At 38.2% G+C, this 15000-nt stretch overlaps 1 protein-coding gene and 1 long non-coding RNA gene across 2 annotated transcripts in view; one reads left to right on the forward strand and one right to left on the reverse strand.

Annotated features, from left to right (window-relative positions):
• Positions 1-12043, reverse strand: part of vstm4b (V-set and transmembrane domain containing 4b) — a 20998-nt gene extending 8955 nt beyond the window's left edge. Inside the window, exons 1-4 of the mRNA XM_083557182.1 lie at positions 11758-12043; positions 10524-10922; positions 2976-3029; positions 2630-2737 (exon numbers count right to left, since the gene is read on the reverse strand). Coding sequence (XP_083413308.1) covers positions 2630-2737; positions 2976-3029; positions 10524-10922; positions 11758-11809 — 613 coding nt within the window. The 5' untranslated portion in view covers positions 11810-12043. The remainder of the gene's footprint in view (positions 1-2629; positions 2738-2975; positions 3030-10523; positions 10923-11757) is intronic.
• LOC310734791 overlaps positions 1-15000 on the forward strand; it is a 318442-nt gene that overhangs the window by 81850 nt on the left and 221592 nt on the right. The window lies entirely within an intron of this gene.

The following is a 15000-nucleotide window of genomic DNA, read 5'->3' on the forward strand; positions in this document are numbered from 1 at the left end:
AGTAGTAGTATTGGTGATGGTTTAGTAGTAGTAGTAGTAGTAGTGGTGTTGATGGTGTAGTAGTAGTAGTAGTATTGGTGATTGTGTAGTAGTAGTAGTAGTGGTGTTGATGGTGTAGTAGTAGTAGTAGTAGTATTGGTGATGGTGTAGTAGTAGTAGTGGTGTTGATGGTGTAGTAGTAGTAGTAGTATTGGTGATGGTGTAGTAGTAGTAGTAGTGGTGTTGATGGTGTAGTAGTAGTAGTAGTAGTAGTAGTAGTGGTGATGGTGTAGTAGTAGTAGTGGTGTTGATGGTGTAGTTGTAGTAGTAGTATTGGTGATGGTGTAGTAGTAGTAGTAGTGGTGTTGATGGTGTAGTAGTAGTAGTAGTAGTAGTAGTAGTAGTGGTGATGGTGTAGTAGTAGTAGTAGTGGTGATGGTGTAGTAGTAGTATTGGTGATGGTGTAGTAGTAGTAGTAGTATTGGTGATGGTGTAGTAGTAGTAGTAGTAGTAGTATTGGTGATGGTGTAGTAGTAGTAGTGGTGGTGGTGTAGTTGTAGTAGTAGTAGTAGTAGTAGTAGTAGTATTGGTGATGGTGTAGTAGTAGTAGCAGTAGTATTATTGGTGATGGTGTAGTAGTAGTAGTAGTAGTAGTGGTGATGGTGTAGTAGTATTATTGGTGATGGTGTTGTAGTAGTAGTAGTAGTGGTGATGGTGTAGTAGTATTATTGGTGATGGTGTAGTAGTAGTAGTAGTAGTAGTAGTAGTAGTATTGGTGATGGTGTAGTAGTAGTAGTGGTGAAGGTGTAGTAGTAGTAGTAGTAGTATTGGTGATGGTGTAGTAGTAGTAGTAGTGGTGATAGTCTAGTAGTAGTAGTAGTGATGGTGTAGTAGTAGTAGTATTGGTGATGGTGTAGTAGTAGTAGTGGTGATGGTGTAGTAGTAGTAGTGGTGATGGTGTAGTAGTGGTGATGGTGTAGTAGTAGTAGTAGTGGTGATGGTGTAGTAGTAGTAGTGGTGATGGTGTAGTAGTAGTAGTGGTGATGGTGTAGTAGTAGTAGTGGTGATGGTGTAGTAGTGGTTATGGTGTAGTAGTAGTAGTAGTGGTGATGGTGTAGTAGTAGTAGTGGTGATGGTGTAGTAGTAGTAGTAGTAGTAGTAGTAGTAGTGGTGATGGTGTAGTAGTAGTAGTAGTGGTGATGGTGTAGTAGTAGTAGTAGTATTGGTGATGGTGTAGTAGTAGTAGTATTGGTGATGGTGTTGTAGTAGTAATAGTGGTGATAGTGTAGTAGTAGTAGTGGTGATGGTGTAGTAGTAGTAGTATTGGTGATGGTGTAGTAGTAGTAGTGGTGATGGTGTAGTAGTGGTGATGGTGTAGTAGTAGTAGTAGTGGTGATGGTGTAGTAGTAGTAGTGGTGATGGTGTAGTAGTAGTGGTAGTAGTAGTAGTAGTAGTAGTAGTAGTAGTAGTAGTGGTGATGGTGTAGTAGTAGTAGTGGTGATGGTGTAGTAGTAGTATTGGTGATGGTGTAGTAGTAGTAGTGGTGATGGTGTAGTAGTAGTAGTGGTGATGGTGTAGTAGTAGTATTGGTGATGGTGTAGTAGTAGTAGTGGTGATGGTGTAGTAGTAGTGGTAGTAGTAGTAGTAGTAGTAGTAGTAGTAGTGGTGATGGTGTAGTAGTAGTAGTGGTGATGGTGTAGTAGTAGTAGTAGTAGTAGTAGTAGTAGTAGTAGTAGTAGTAGTAGTAGTGGTGATGGTGTAGTAGTAGTAGTAGTATTGGTGATGGTGTAGTAGTAGTAGTATTGGTGATGGTGTTGTAGTAGTAGTAGTGGTGATAGTGTAGTAGTAGTAGTGGTGATGGTGTAGTAGTAGTAGTATTGGTGATGGTGTAGTAGTAGTAGTGGTGATGGTGTAGTAGTGGTGATGGTGTAGTAGTAGTAGTGGTGATGGTGTAGTAGTAGTAGTGGTGATGGTGTAGTAGTAGTGGTAGTAGTAGTAGTAGTAGTAGTAGTAGTGGTGATGGTGTAGTAGTAGTAGTGGTGATGGTGTAGTAGTAGTATTGGTGATGGTGTAGTAGTAGTAGTGGTGATGGTGTAGTAGTAGTAGTGGTGATGGTGTAGTAGTAGTATTGGTGATGGTGTAGTAGTAGTAGTGGTGATGGTGTAGTAGTAGTGGTAGTAGTAGTAGTAGTAGTAGTAGTAGTAGTGGTGATGGTGTAGTAGTAGTAGTGGTGATGGTGTAGTAGTAGTATTGGTGATGGTGTAGTAGTAGTAGTGGTGATGGTGTAGTAGTAGTAGTGGTGATGGTGTAGTAGTAGTATTGGTGATGGTGTAGTAGTAGTAGTGGTGATGGTGTAGTAGTAGTGGTAGTAGTAGTAGTAGTAGTAGTAGTGGTGATGGTGTAGTAGTAGTAGTGGTGATGGTGTAGTAGTAGTGGTAGTAGTAGTAGTAGTAGTAGTAGTGGTGATGGTGTAGTAGTAGTAGTGGTGATGGTGTAGTAGTAGTAGTAGTGGTGATGGTGTAATTATGGATCCAAAATCGACTACTTAAAACTCTAAACTGCAATTAAACCAACACCACAACCAGCACAGAACAATTTCATTATCATTCCATCTCACCTGACTTCCAAAATAAAATAAAAAACCCTATACCTTTCAAATGTCTCTTCTTCTGCAGATATTGGCAGCAAACAGCCACGGTAAACAAACACATGCTCAAGAGCCCTGCGCAACAAATCAGGACCGTACACAGGTACACATCTGAAACACACAAAACATAATCTTTAACTCAAACATGTGCCATGGCTCCAGTAAGGACCACAAGAGTTTTTAATAATCATATTGTTTAAACCCAGAGTATTTGCTATGGGAGGAATGAGATAAGTTTATTTTCTCAGGTTTCAGGAGAAGAGAAGTCTTTCCTTCCACGTCCATAGATGGTCCATGTGTGCTATTTCTGTCCAGAACTTGGATGGGTAAGAATACACTTGTGGCTTACCTTCAAACAGGCTCCAGATCCCATCCTTGGCATTGGTGGGTGGAAGGAAGTGCACTGCAAAAAGAACGTGGAGAAATGCAAACTCATCATTGCGGTTTCATGGCCATGGTAATTGCACAGGGTTAAATAAAGCTAATTACAGGTCTCTGTGTGTGGGATGACAGCAGGAAGGCGATCCTTTTCTACGGATGCGCAAGTTCTAGGTCGAGCAGCTCATCGTGGGGTTCACACATTCCGGGAGACTCTGAATTACTCATAAACCCTGACAGTGGCTTATAACAAGGTTAGGCATAGCTACTGATGGAATGACATCAGCAGGAAGAATGCTGCCACTACCATCATTGCTATTGACATTTGACTCGATAATTTAGAATGTACACACATACAAATGTGAAGTAATAATAAAAAAACATGATGCAGATTTATTTAAACTTTAATTATTTATTGTAAAATCCACAATGTTTATAATTGATATTCTAAAATATACATTTATTATTTAGAAAGTGAACAATATTTTATATGTCAAATGATTTCTTGTTGCTAAACTGTTTCTCATGTGTGTGTTCTCTCAGCACCACTGTTGCTACATGAATATTCAATTTAATTCAATTAAATTTTATTTGTGTATCGCTGTTAACAATGGACATTGTCTCAAAGCAGCTTTACACAGATGTGGAATGTGGTAAGAAAAAATTAATAATATTGTTCTTTATAAGTGTAAGTTTGTCCCTAATGAGCGAGACGGTGGAGACGGTGGCAAGGGAAACTCCCTGAAATGGCATAAGGAAGAAACCTTGACAGGAACCAGATTTAAGAGGAAACCTCATCTTTATTTAAGTGGCACCAAATGTCCATTTATTGCAGATAAACAATGTTGAGTTAATATGAAGACCGAGGCGTCTTCTGAGAGTTACATAGAATATGGATTAACATGGCAGAGGTAGAGCTGCATCTTCCTGGAGACCGAACAGAAAAAGTTGGTCTGGTTTTATTTATTTATTTATTTATTTATTTATTTTATTTTATTTTTTAAGTAAATTGATGATCAGCTGTCTGTCTGAACTAAAAAAAATAAAAGTGTACCATATTGAGTTGCAGAGCATCTAATTTTTTCCAGTACATCGTATTGCATTTAATCGAATCAAATGAGTCGACCTTTTAATCAGAGGTCCAACATCTTAACCACTAAGATTCCAATTCTCTGCAGCTGAAAACCACTGTTATTTAATAGAAAAGTGGCCTTGTTTGGGCTAGTGGAGTATCTGCGGTATCAGCATTTGTGGCTTTGATTTTAGATGGCCAGAACACATCAACTCTCTTCTAGCAAACTTATTACTCTATTCTTAAGTATGGAAATATATTTGAGGCACAACATTCCAAAGAAACTGAACTTTTCATACAATGGTGGGTATTATTTTATTGAAAGAACATCAGTAACTAGTTTGAACCAGTATAAAGAGAGAAGTAGGAGGCCTCGGTGGACAGCTGAGCAGGAGGACAATGACAACCGAGACTTTAGCTTGAGAAACAGACATTCTACAGGTCCTTAAGTTAGTTTATATGAATAGTTAAAATATCCAGAGTCTAGAAGAATATATAAAGTTCATAGTGAAATTATTATTTCGGATACTCCAGCGATGTTAGGAAGCTGAGGTCAAAGTCCAGGATCAGACATTATACAGCACCCCTAAAACTCAAAGGGTTAAGGGCCTTTCTCAAGGGCCCCAAGAGTGGCAGCTTGGCGATACAATGGCTTGAACCCCCTGACCTTCCGATCAGTAGTTATCAGCTAGAATGGTCAGTAAGGCCGGAATCGCTGTAAAAGTTAGAATTGTTTGAGATAAGCAAAAATGTAAGATCAAATTTGTGTTTTATGCAAAAATATATATTTTTTAATTAATTTCTATTGTCAGTATCCTGAATCTATTTATTTGATGATTTTCAGCTCATGTGATGAATGAAGATATGAGTTTGATCAAATTAGGTGAACCAAAAGTAATTAAAAATGAACAATTAATAATGCTTATAAATATTCAATTATTAAGATTAAGTCATTGCATAACTATGAATCATCATAGCAATAAAGATTTATATAATTATTGAACTGTTTCATGTTGTATATTATAAAGTAATCATTCATTTCCAGTCTTAAAAATGTACAAGGTAAAAGGTTAAGACTGGTCGTGCAAGTTATTTTCACTGTCTTCCAATCAGCTTTCTTAATATCATTCTAGCTGCGTGAAATCATGAGTTTTTTAAATGTGTCAGTTTTTTGTTTTACTTTTTCATGTATAACAAATTTAAATGTTATTTAAATGTTGTACTGAATGCAGAAGAAGAGGGAACAATCTTTAGAAAATGCTGATAATAAAACACAGGACATTTTGGCTTTTATATGTCACCATTCATGGCTTGCTTAAATTATACACTTATTTATGCATGACAGAACTGGAAAATGAATAGAGTCTCTTTCTGTTTAGTCACACAGACAAAGAGACCCAGCTACAAAATGGATGACTACAGAATTCATTCGGTATGAAGTCTGGAAAAAAAGAGTAGGAGACGACATATGTCCCAATGTGAGACACAAAGTGGTGTATTATGCAGAAATACAGCTGCTACAATCTTTATTTATTTTTTTGTACATTGAATAATGTTGCATTCAAACAGGATTTCTAAACTTTCTGACCAGAAAAAAACGAAACAAAACGATGACGTTTCTTCAACACGTAATTACAACGTTGCAAAAATTTAGTGTCATAATATCATGATGCACTATTGAACCGAAAACAATATGGCAAAAAATCAACTAAAATAAACACTGATTTTATGGAAATATATTTATGCACGTTCCTGAAACATCAGATATCATCACACACAAGCGTTTAGCATAAAAAATCACTATACTCAAAAAAAAAGAAGATAAAAACGAGTGGCATGTGATTAGTGAATAACAATCATTAGATTTATATGGAATTAATAGGAATTTGTTTGGTAGCTACAAACAACTAGCAGCTAACTTCTTGCATTTGGCATGCTTCTGTAGTATCTTAGTGTCAGTTCTGTTTTTTATTCACTGTTTTGTGTCTTTTAGTGAACAGAGGTCATGATTTTATTTTTAATAGCCTAACCCTAAACCAGAGATTCAGGGAAAGCCCCTAAATTCAGCCCACAGGCTAGCATCATCCAGACAGAAAAAAGTTTGTTTATAGCATATGAAGCTATTCTCTTTAAACAATATGCTATATTTTAGCCATCACGCTAATTTTGGGCGATTACTTCATTCAAAAGTTTATATTGGCGACACACAGACATTTCTACTCCATCATGCGGTCACACTTAAAAATACCTGGTGATTACAAAGAGCTAAAAGACAAGATTTTGTTGTAAGAAGGAGATTGTGCTACATGAATACACAGGACAGACAAGTCTTCTGAAATACCGTTCATACCAGAATGGGCAAAAACACCACAAGCCTCAAATCACCATATTACAAATATGTACAGTTCAGTTCTGCCGTCCTCATAATTCATACTGCTCATGTGCGGTTTGGAACACAGTCCTGCATAGTTATCAAATGGCCATGGTGGGAGAAACCATGATACGATGTTAATATGTGCAGGAGGTCACTCAGCTCATTCTATATCGACTATTTTATCTTGTACAGTAAATTGTATACAGCAATGTTTTCTGGCCAGTGAGCTGCTATTAGAGGGATTTACAGCTAGTCCCGAATTACGACCGGGATGCGTTCCAATGACCTCATCGTAACTTGAAAATATGCTAAGTCAAGACATGGCCTAGCCTACCCAGGGGTCTTAAAGAATGGTGATCAGTATGGAGTTGTTTACCGTAAGCTGTTAATAATTTAACAATTTACAGTACATACTGTAATTTAGGAAAATACAGCAATTTACACTATACCAATGTATAAAATATACATTATATATGTATGCGGCAGACAGCACATGGACGAGCTCTGTTTCAGTGTCCGGCCACGCCAATAAAAAGGATAAAGACAAGAGCTAGAAGTGTGCTTTAAAACACCAAAACCACAGAAAAAAATATGCATTCTACCACCGAGATAACTGATCGCTGTCGACCCATGGAGAATTTAAGGCATGTCACAAGGGGGGAAATGCGAGCACCCTGGCAGCATCCCAATGTATCGTACCGCGTATACACTGCTAGGTTTGCCTGCTGCATGAAACATATTTCTATCATCAGCAAAATATTGAAAAATTGTCGAACAATCTTAGCACGGGGACTGTATTTCAAATTTACCACACAGTTCATCATGCAATGAAATGTTTATGGATGTCTGGTCTGTGATATAAACTGGAATAAAAAAGTTAGATTTGAAATATTGTGCACTGTTTAGGCCATTGATCAGGTCTGGTATTGTGCGATTATAGAGAAAATGCATAGAAAAGTCAACAATAAAAAAGACATTTTCTCCTTTTTTTACTTGCAATATGAAATCAATAAAGAAATGAAGAGGTTGAAATTTATTGGATTCTTTAGCTCCAAAGATTGTGAGTTTAAGTCCCAGCCACATTAAGCTTCCACTCCTGGGCCCCTGAGCAAGGCCCTTAACCACATAGCTGCTCAGTTATTAATGAGATTACTGTAAATCACTTTAGGATAAGGCAAAATATCCCAAATACTGTTTTATATTAAATTCATTAAAAAATTAATGAATGCAACCTACACAAACTCATATGTAGCAGTGCTTTTATTCTGGGATCCACCCATTTACCTACAAATTAAATAAAACATTTTTGCCATTCTTTATTTTTTGTTCTATCCTGTTAAAGCTGTTAAAGTAACTGCTTAGTGAATAAAAAACATAGCTCTCAAGTTCCATTTCTCCACAAAACCAATATCTACAGTGTTTCATTTTCCAGCCCACAAACACTCCTGGTGTTTCTTTGTTTTAATGGGTTTTTTTTTTAATATTGTTTCAATCCTTCTATGGATCTTGCTTTACTTCCTCCATGTCACATGTTGTGATATCCTGCCCACAAACATGCTTGCGCTTTCCTCCGCTCTCGCTGCTACTGTGTACTTAAATCCTGACCACATCCTCAACACACACACACACACACACACACACACACACACACACACACACACACACATAAACACAAAGGGTGCTTGCAACCTCAGTGGCTTCCTGACAGTACATGCAAGGTTGGATCATTTTCATGTGACTGTTTAATAGCAAAGATCTGCCCTGGCTTTGCAACAGGTCATGTAAGAAAACCTATGTAATCGATGTAAATTTAAGTTTAACAGAATAAATAAGGTGTTTTTTCCTGAATGTTAGAGGCCAGAAAACTATCCTAAGCTAGGAATTCAAATACTGAGGCGACGTCTACACTAATCCGAACAAATTCACACTGCAATGTGAAAACTGCGCTTTCAAATGTATCCACTTGGGGAATGTTTTTAAAAAGCTGTCTCGTGTGGACAAAAGGTTAAAATGGTGAGAAAAATAAGTTTTCAGACAAAAACGAATTAGTGTGGACATGGCATGAAGCTGATGTGACATGATTAATCAGAAAGGATTTTACAGTGCTGTGGTTTATGATTTAATATATAATACTGGCATATATTTTAAATAGTCAACAGGTGGTAGAAGTGGTACAGTAGCTCAGTGGATACGGCTCTGGGTTACTGTTCAGAAGGTTGTGGGTACAAGCCCCGATATCACCAAGCTGCCACTCTTGGGCCCTTTATCAAAGTCCTTAACTGACTCCACCTTCCTATCATTGCTGGGACACGTGAAGCAAAAAATTCTCTGTACTGCAATGTTTATCTGACAAGTGAAAGGTGTCTTTATGTATAGCTTTAAAAGTATTCAATATGTTGATATTAAATCATTTTTAACTCCATCTTAAAATGTAAAATACTTCATTTACCTTGGACCAGACCATGCAAACAATTCGTTCTCTCCTTCATATACAGATGCCCACACACTTAATCAATTAGATGTATTTTGTCTGCTCGCTCTGTTATTTTGGACTCAAAGTTGTGTAACCGAATAAACAGAAACTTAAACTCGCCTTTGAAGCGTAAAGAAGATCAGATGGTCAGAACACAAGCATGTGAGTTTTAGTTTTTCCCAGTTGATTTGCAGCATTTTTTTAATCATCCTTAATATTTGCAAACCAGTAAGTGCATTTTTTAAAACGATTTGTACAAACAGCAAAACACATTGGATTTCTTGCAAAATCCGTCCTTTTGTCATTGATCACATACTAGATAAAAAAAAAGTTTAGTCATGTTGTCAGTATGACGCTGCACAGTTTCATACAGTTTCACAGTTTTATCCTGATATAAACTACAGCCTGGGTTACACTGATTAAAAATGCACAAAGCTGAAATGATTCTGTTTGGCATCTATGAATATTAACAGCACAAATGTATTTATTTGATTGCATATTTGATTTATATTGATTGTAAGAGACCCGACATGATTCAGACTTTTACTGTACTCTAATAGTGTTCGTTCATTACCTGATTGTTCATTCGTTTTCAGAAAATTGTAAGACTGTGTTTTGCTTTGTTGCCAATTGAAGGTTAAAAAGATTCACCTTTGACCTGTTTTAGAAAACTAGTCGATCATTGGTTGATCTGATGCTGTTCACTCGCCTTCATTAGTAACATTCAAGATTCATCTGCAGCATTCAACAATTCAAGTCACATTTACAAAAAAAAGTTTAATAGAAATTTTAGATGATGAGAACTGGTTTAACCATTTAGCAGTCAATGACTTGTGCAATGAACTGATGCTGAGATGTTTTAGGGGTAAAAACTATTCAGGTGAAACCAGTATAATATATTTTAATCAACATAAACAACTGATAATGTAGGAAACAGCAGACACTTGTACACAATCCATTAAATGAATGTACAAAAGCATTTGCGATTTGATCGAACCAATGAGAAACCGGTTGTATTTCTGAATAGAACTTTCCATTTCCATTCCCATTAGCTCAAGTTTTTTCCCTATAGGAAATATAAAGCTGATATAAAGCTGTGAACTGACCTTCATTTGCACTTTTACTCATTACTAATTATTTACTTTTTTTCTATCTATTTATTTTCAGAGCAAATTTCTTATTCTGAAAATGTGGTTTACAGTTTTCTATCTATCTATCTATCTATCTATCTATCTATCTATCTATCTATCTATCTATCTATCTATCTATCTATCTATCATAGAAATTGCAACATAGAAATAGATAGATAGATAGATAGATAGATAGATAGATAGATAGATAGATAGATAGATAGATAGATAGATAGATAGATCACTTTGGCATGAAGAACACAGCAGCTCATACAAATCTACAGCTTAACATAGAAGCTCAACACGGAACACTGTTGTTACCTCGCTACAGGTTCTAACTGCAAGACGTTGTCACACTTAAGTTCTTGAGCACCCGCAGGTTCTCCTCAGCTGTTTGCTTAAAATACATTCTTACTTTAAAAAGGAAAATTAAAATTTCACAACGCTTCGAAGCCACTCCAGAATCTCACCTTTAAGCTCTGTAGCTGCTGTGAAGTCAACGGAGGATTTCCATTTCTCCTGGTGCTTCTTGAACTCCTGCACTTTGCAGCTGTACATGCCTCTGTCTTCTCTGGTAATGTTGATGATCAAAAGGTTGTAGATCTTGCCCTGCTTCACTACAATTAACTTGATCTTGGGCTTGGGGAAGCTCTTGGAATAGTTTCCATAGAATTTGGCCCTCCTCATGTTCACTTTGGCAAGGAGCTGCTCGTCTCCTCCAGACACGGGATGGAAAAGCCAGCGCAGCACGAGAGCAGTGTCGGATTTGTGATGCTGGGTCACCTGACATGAGAGCGTGGCGTTCTCACCCTCGAGTGCCACAAGGAACGGAGACGGAGTGACCGTGGCATTAATGGCGGTGCAAACATCTGGAGATATAAACAAGTTCATCTTTTTCATATAGTGTTTAACAATATTTAACAATTATACAAAAAAACAGGTCGGTCGGTCGGTCGGTCGGTCGGTCGGTCGGTCGGTCGGTCTGTCTGTCTGTCTGTCTGTCTGTCTGTCTGTCTGTCTGTCTGTCTGTCTGTCTGTCTGTCTGTCTATCTATCTATCTATCTATACTGTAATCATAGTACCCAACTGGTGAACCTGATATTGAACACATCAAATCTTTGAGTTCAGCTCAGACGTCTGCCGTTTTTGGATTCCACACTTTGTTTTTTACTCAAAAGAAACAAAGACAGGACCTGACTGAGGCCTTACTGCTCTGATGCTTTATATAGTAGCAGAAATTATGGTTGCACACACCTACACAAGTACGATGTTGGATAAATACAGAGGTCTGGTTAGGGAGGAGTCACAAACCACAACAAAGTCAACAGCAAGAGAGTCTCATTCTGCTCCAAGAAAAGTCCTTCTGAACGACTGTGCAGGTTTCTCCAGGGTTTTTAGGTTTTTATGGAATAAAATCTAGTTATTATATAATAATTGAGTATTATATTAATTATAAATAGAATACATTTTTGTAATTCTACATTGAAACTCTTCGGATTTTAAGCCCCATGTTTTTTTTGGGGTGGGGAGCAGATCCATTGCATCCAAACCATCAAACTCAAAAGTTGATTGATTCAAGATTGATTTAAAAATACAACCTGATTGAACGTTCTAAACTCTGGTGTGTGTGTGTGTGTGTGTGTGTGTGTGTGTGTGTGTGTGTGTGTGTGTGTGTGTGTGTGTGTGTGATGTCTGAAGCCTTACCTGTGAAGAAGACACTAAACAGGAACAGTGTTACTCCTGCGCAGATCTTCATCCTCCAGACTCAGCGGCTCCATAAAAAAGGTGCGTGTCATCACAGAGAGGCGCCTCGTCTCGCGCGTCTCGTCTCGTCCACTCGCCTTTCTTTCCTCCTCTTTTCCACTCTGAAACTTGAGTCCAGGCATGTGCTGGGACTTTTAGTGAACTCCCTCCCTCACTCCTCCTTCTCCTCCTGCTGCTGCTGCTCAGATACAGGGCACACAGTTCTCTCTCTCTCTCTCTCTCTCTCTCTCTCTCTCTCTCTCTCTCTCTCTCTCTCTCTCTCTCTCCCTCTCTCTCTCTCTGTCTTTCTTTTCACACACACACATACACAGTTTAGCACTCACTCTCTTTCTCTCTTTTTCTCTTTCTATTTCAAACACATACAGTACACACTATCTCACACGCTCTCTAACCCCCCCTCACCACACACACCCTTTCTCTCTATTTATTTCTCTTTACACACACTCACACACACACACACACACACACACACACACGCAATCTCTCTCTGTTTCTATTATAAACACAGACACATTCTCTTTTTCTCTCTTACTTTTACGCACACGCACACACACACACACACACACACACACACACACACACAAACACACACACACACACACACTCTCTCTTTTTTTCTATTTTAAACACACACATTCTCTTTTTTACTCTTTCTCTTACACACACGCGCACACACACACACACACACACACACACACACACACACACACACACACACACACACACAATCTCTCTCTTTCTCTATTTCTTTTTATTATAAAAACACACACGTTCTTTTTTTACCCTACCCTACACAGCCCAATCTTATTGCAGTTAAAACAGGAAAATGTCAAATAATCAGACACAAAAAAGCTCTAAAGTTTGAACTTCTAAACATTAGATCATTGCACCCAAAGCACTCATTGTAAACGAGATCACAGATAATAATCTCGATGCACTCTGTCTCTGTCTCACACAGACGTGGATTAAACCAAATGATTACATTGGTCTAATGAGTCTACACCATCAGGATATGCCTGTTAGCATGACTGGTCGTCTGACTGGTCGTCTGGGTGGTGTAGCAACAATTTATAGCATCTTTCTTAATGTTAGTCAGAGATTAGGATTCAGGCTTAAATCATTTGAAGTGCTCACTCTTAAAGTTGTACTTTCAGACATACATAGAAAACCCCTACTATTAATTAATTTCTTAAAGAGTTAATTTTCTTAAAGAGTTTGCTCGTTTTATTTCAGACCTCTTGGTCAGGTTGAATAAAGTGCTGCTTCAATGAGATTTTAATATTCACATAGACGATGCAAATGATGCTCTAGGACTACCATTTGTGGATTTACTAACCTCATACTGTACACACCACTGGTAGAGCAGATTAGCTGCGTCTTACCACATTATCAGCTTGGTAGGACTATTGTTTCTGATCCCTAAGGACAGATAAATGAGTAATCTGCTTAATCCGTCTCAACATTTTACTAAACCCCTAAATGTGATTGTTAATATTATGAACAGCAGCTACGCTAAATCCTCTTCACTGCTTCTCTTTCTCTACCCGACCCGAGTCATCATGAGGTTGCACCAGCTCCAGTCACGTCTCATCTCATGAAGATTATGGACCTTCAAAGAGTAGATGCCGACCCCCAAAACACCCCGAACCATCTAAAGATGTGCAGTATCAGCGTCATTTGGATCCCACTTCATGTAGAGTTTGGACATTGGACCTGAGCGGCCAGAGTTCTTACAAGGTTAAGAAAATATGACCATTTAACCCCAATCTTCTCATCCCTACACTGGCCTCCTGTTAATTTTCAAATCGACTACAAACTACTGCTACTTAACTACAAAACCCTAAATGATTTGGCTCACATGTGTCTCTCCAGTCTTGTAACACGCTACAATCCCACACACTTGTTGAGATCTCAAAACTCTGGACTTCTAGTAGTTCCTATAATAGCAAAGTCTATTAAAGGCAGTAGACAGAATTTTTCACATTTATTCTCACATCCTAAACTTTGGAATAGTCTTCCTGACCGTGTTTGGGGCTCAGACACACTCTCCCAGTTTAATTGCAGATTAAAGACGTATCTCTGAAGCGAGTTCTACACATAACACACATCGCACATCATAACCTTGTGCTCCAGAACATCTGATCACACACACATTATCAGCTTGTGCTTGTTAATATTATGAACAGCAGCTACACTAATTCCTCTCCACTGCTTCTCTTTCTCTACCTGTCCCGAGGCATCCTGAGGTTGCTCCAGCTCCAGTCACATCCCAACTCATGAAAATTATGGACCTTCAAAGAGTAGATGCCGACCCCCAGAACATCCCGAACCAGCTATAGATGTGCAGTATCAGTGCCATTTGGATCCCACTTCATGTAGAGTTTTGACATTGGATTTTTTGAGTGTTTAAAGGCTCTGGCATGGAGAAGCTGGTGTTGGATTTATGATGATCTCAGATGTTGAGCTGTTTTATGAGTTGCTTAGTAGCTCCTGGTTTCACAACCTCAACTGACTGTAGTAAGGACATCAGTTATTATCACACACTCCGGTACTCATGTTAGTTCTCACTCTCCAGTGATTTATATAGTTTTAAAGATTTATAATCACACTCTTGATGTCACCCAAATGAGGATGGGTTCCCCTTCTGAGTCTGGTTCCTCTCAAGGTTTCTTCCTCATACCATCTAAGGGAGTTTTTCCTTGCCACAGTCACCCCAAGCTTCATCATCAGGGTTAAACACACACCATTCACTTTAATTCTATAGTTTTGTAAAGCTGCTTTGAAGCGCTATAGAAATAAACTTGATTGAACCTTAATTTAGATTCTAATAAAAATGGAGATGTATACAAATTAACTAAATCATCACTGTATGCAACCTTGGGGTAGCCATGAAACAATCAGCTGTTGTTTTCTTCTCACATTGCTCATCTATCACAATTCTCCTTTAAAGGTTCAGGAGAAGTCGTTCATTTCAGTCCACATTTCAAGACTGGACTACTGAACCCAAGATCAGCCTCTGAAATACATTTATTTTTAACTTGGGGAATTGTTTTTCCACAACATCCCGCTGCTTCATTACCTTTGCTGGCTTCCTGTAGCCAGTAAATGGTCCATCACCCTTTTACATCTCAGGACTTCAGAACGCTCCCCACTGCTTGATTCTTCAGGTACAAGGAAGACATT

Source organism: Silurus aristotelis (assembly GCF_946808225.1).
Source record: "Silurus aristotelis genome assembly, chromosome: 12".
NCBI lineage: Eukaryota > Metazoa > Chordata > Actinopteri > Siluriformes > Siluridae > Silurus > Silurus aristotelis.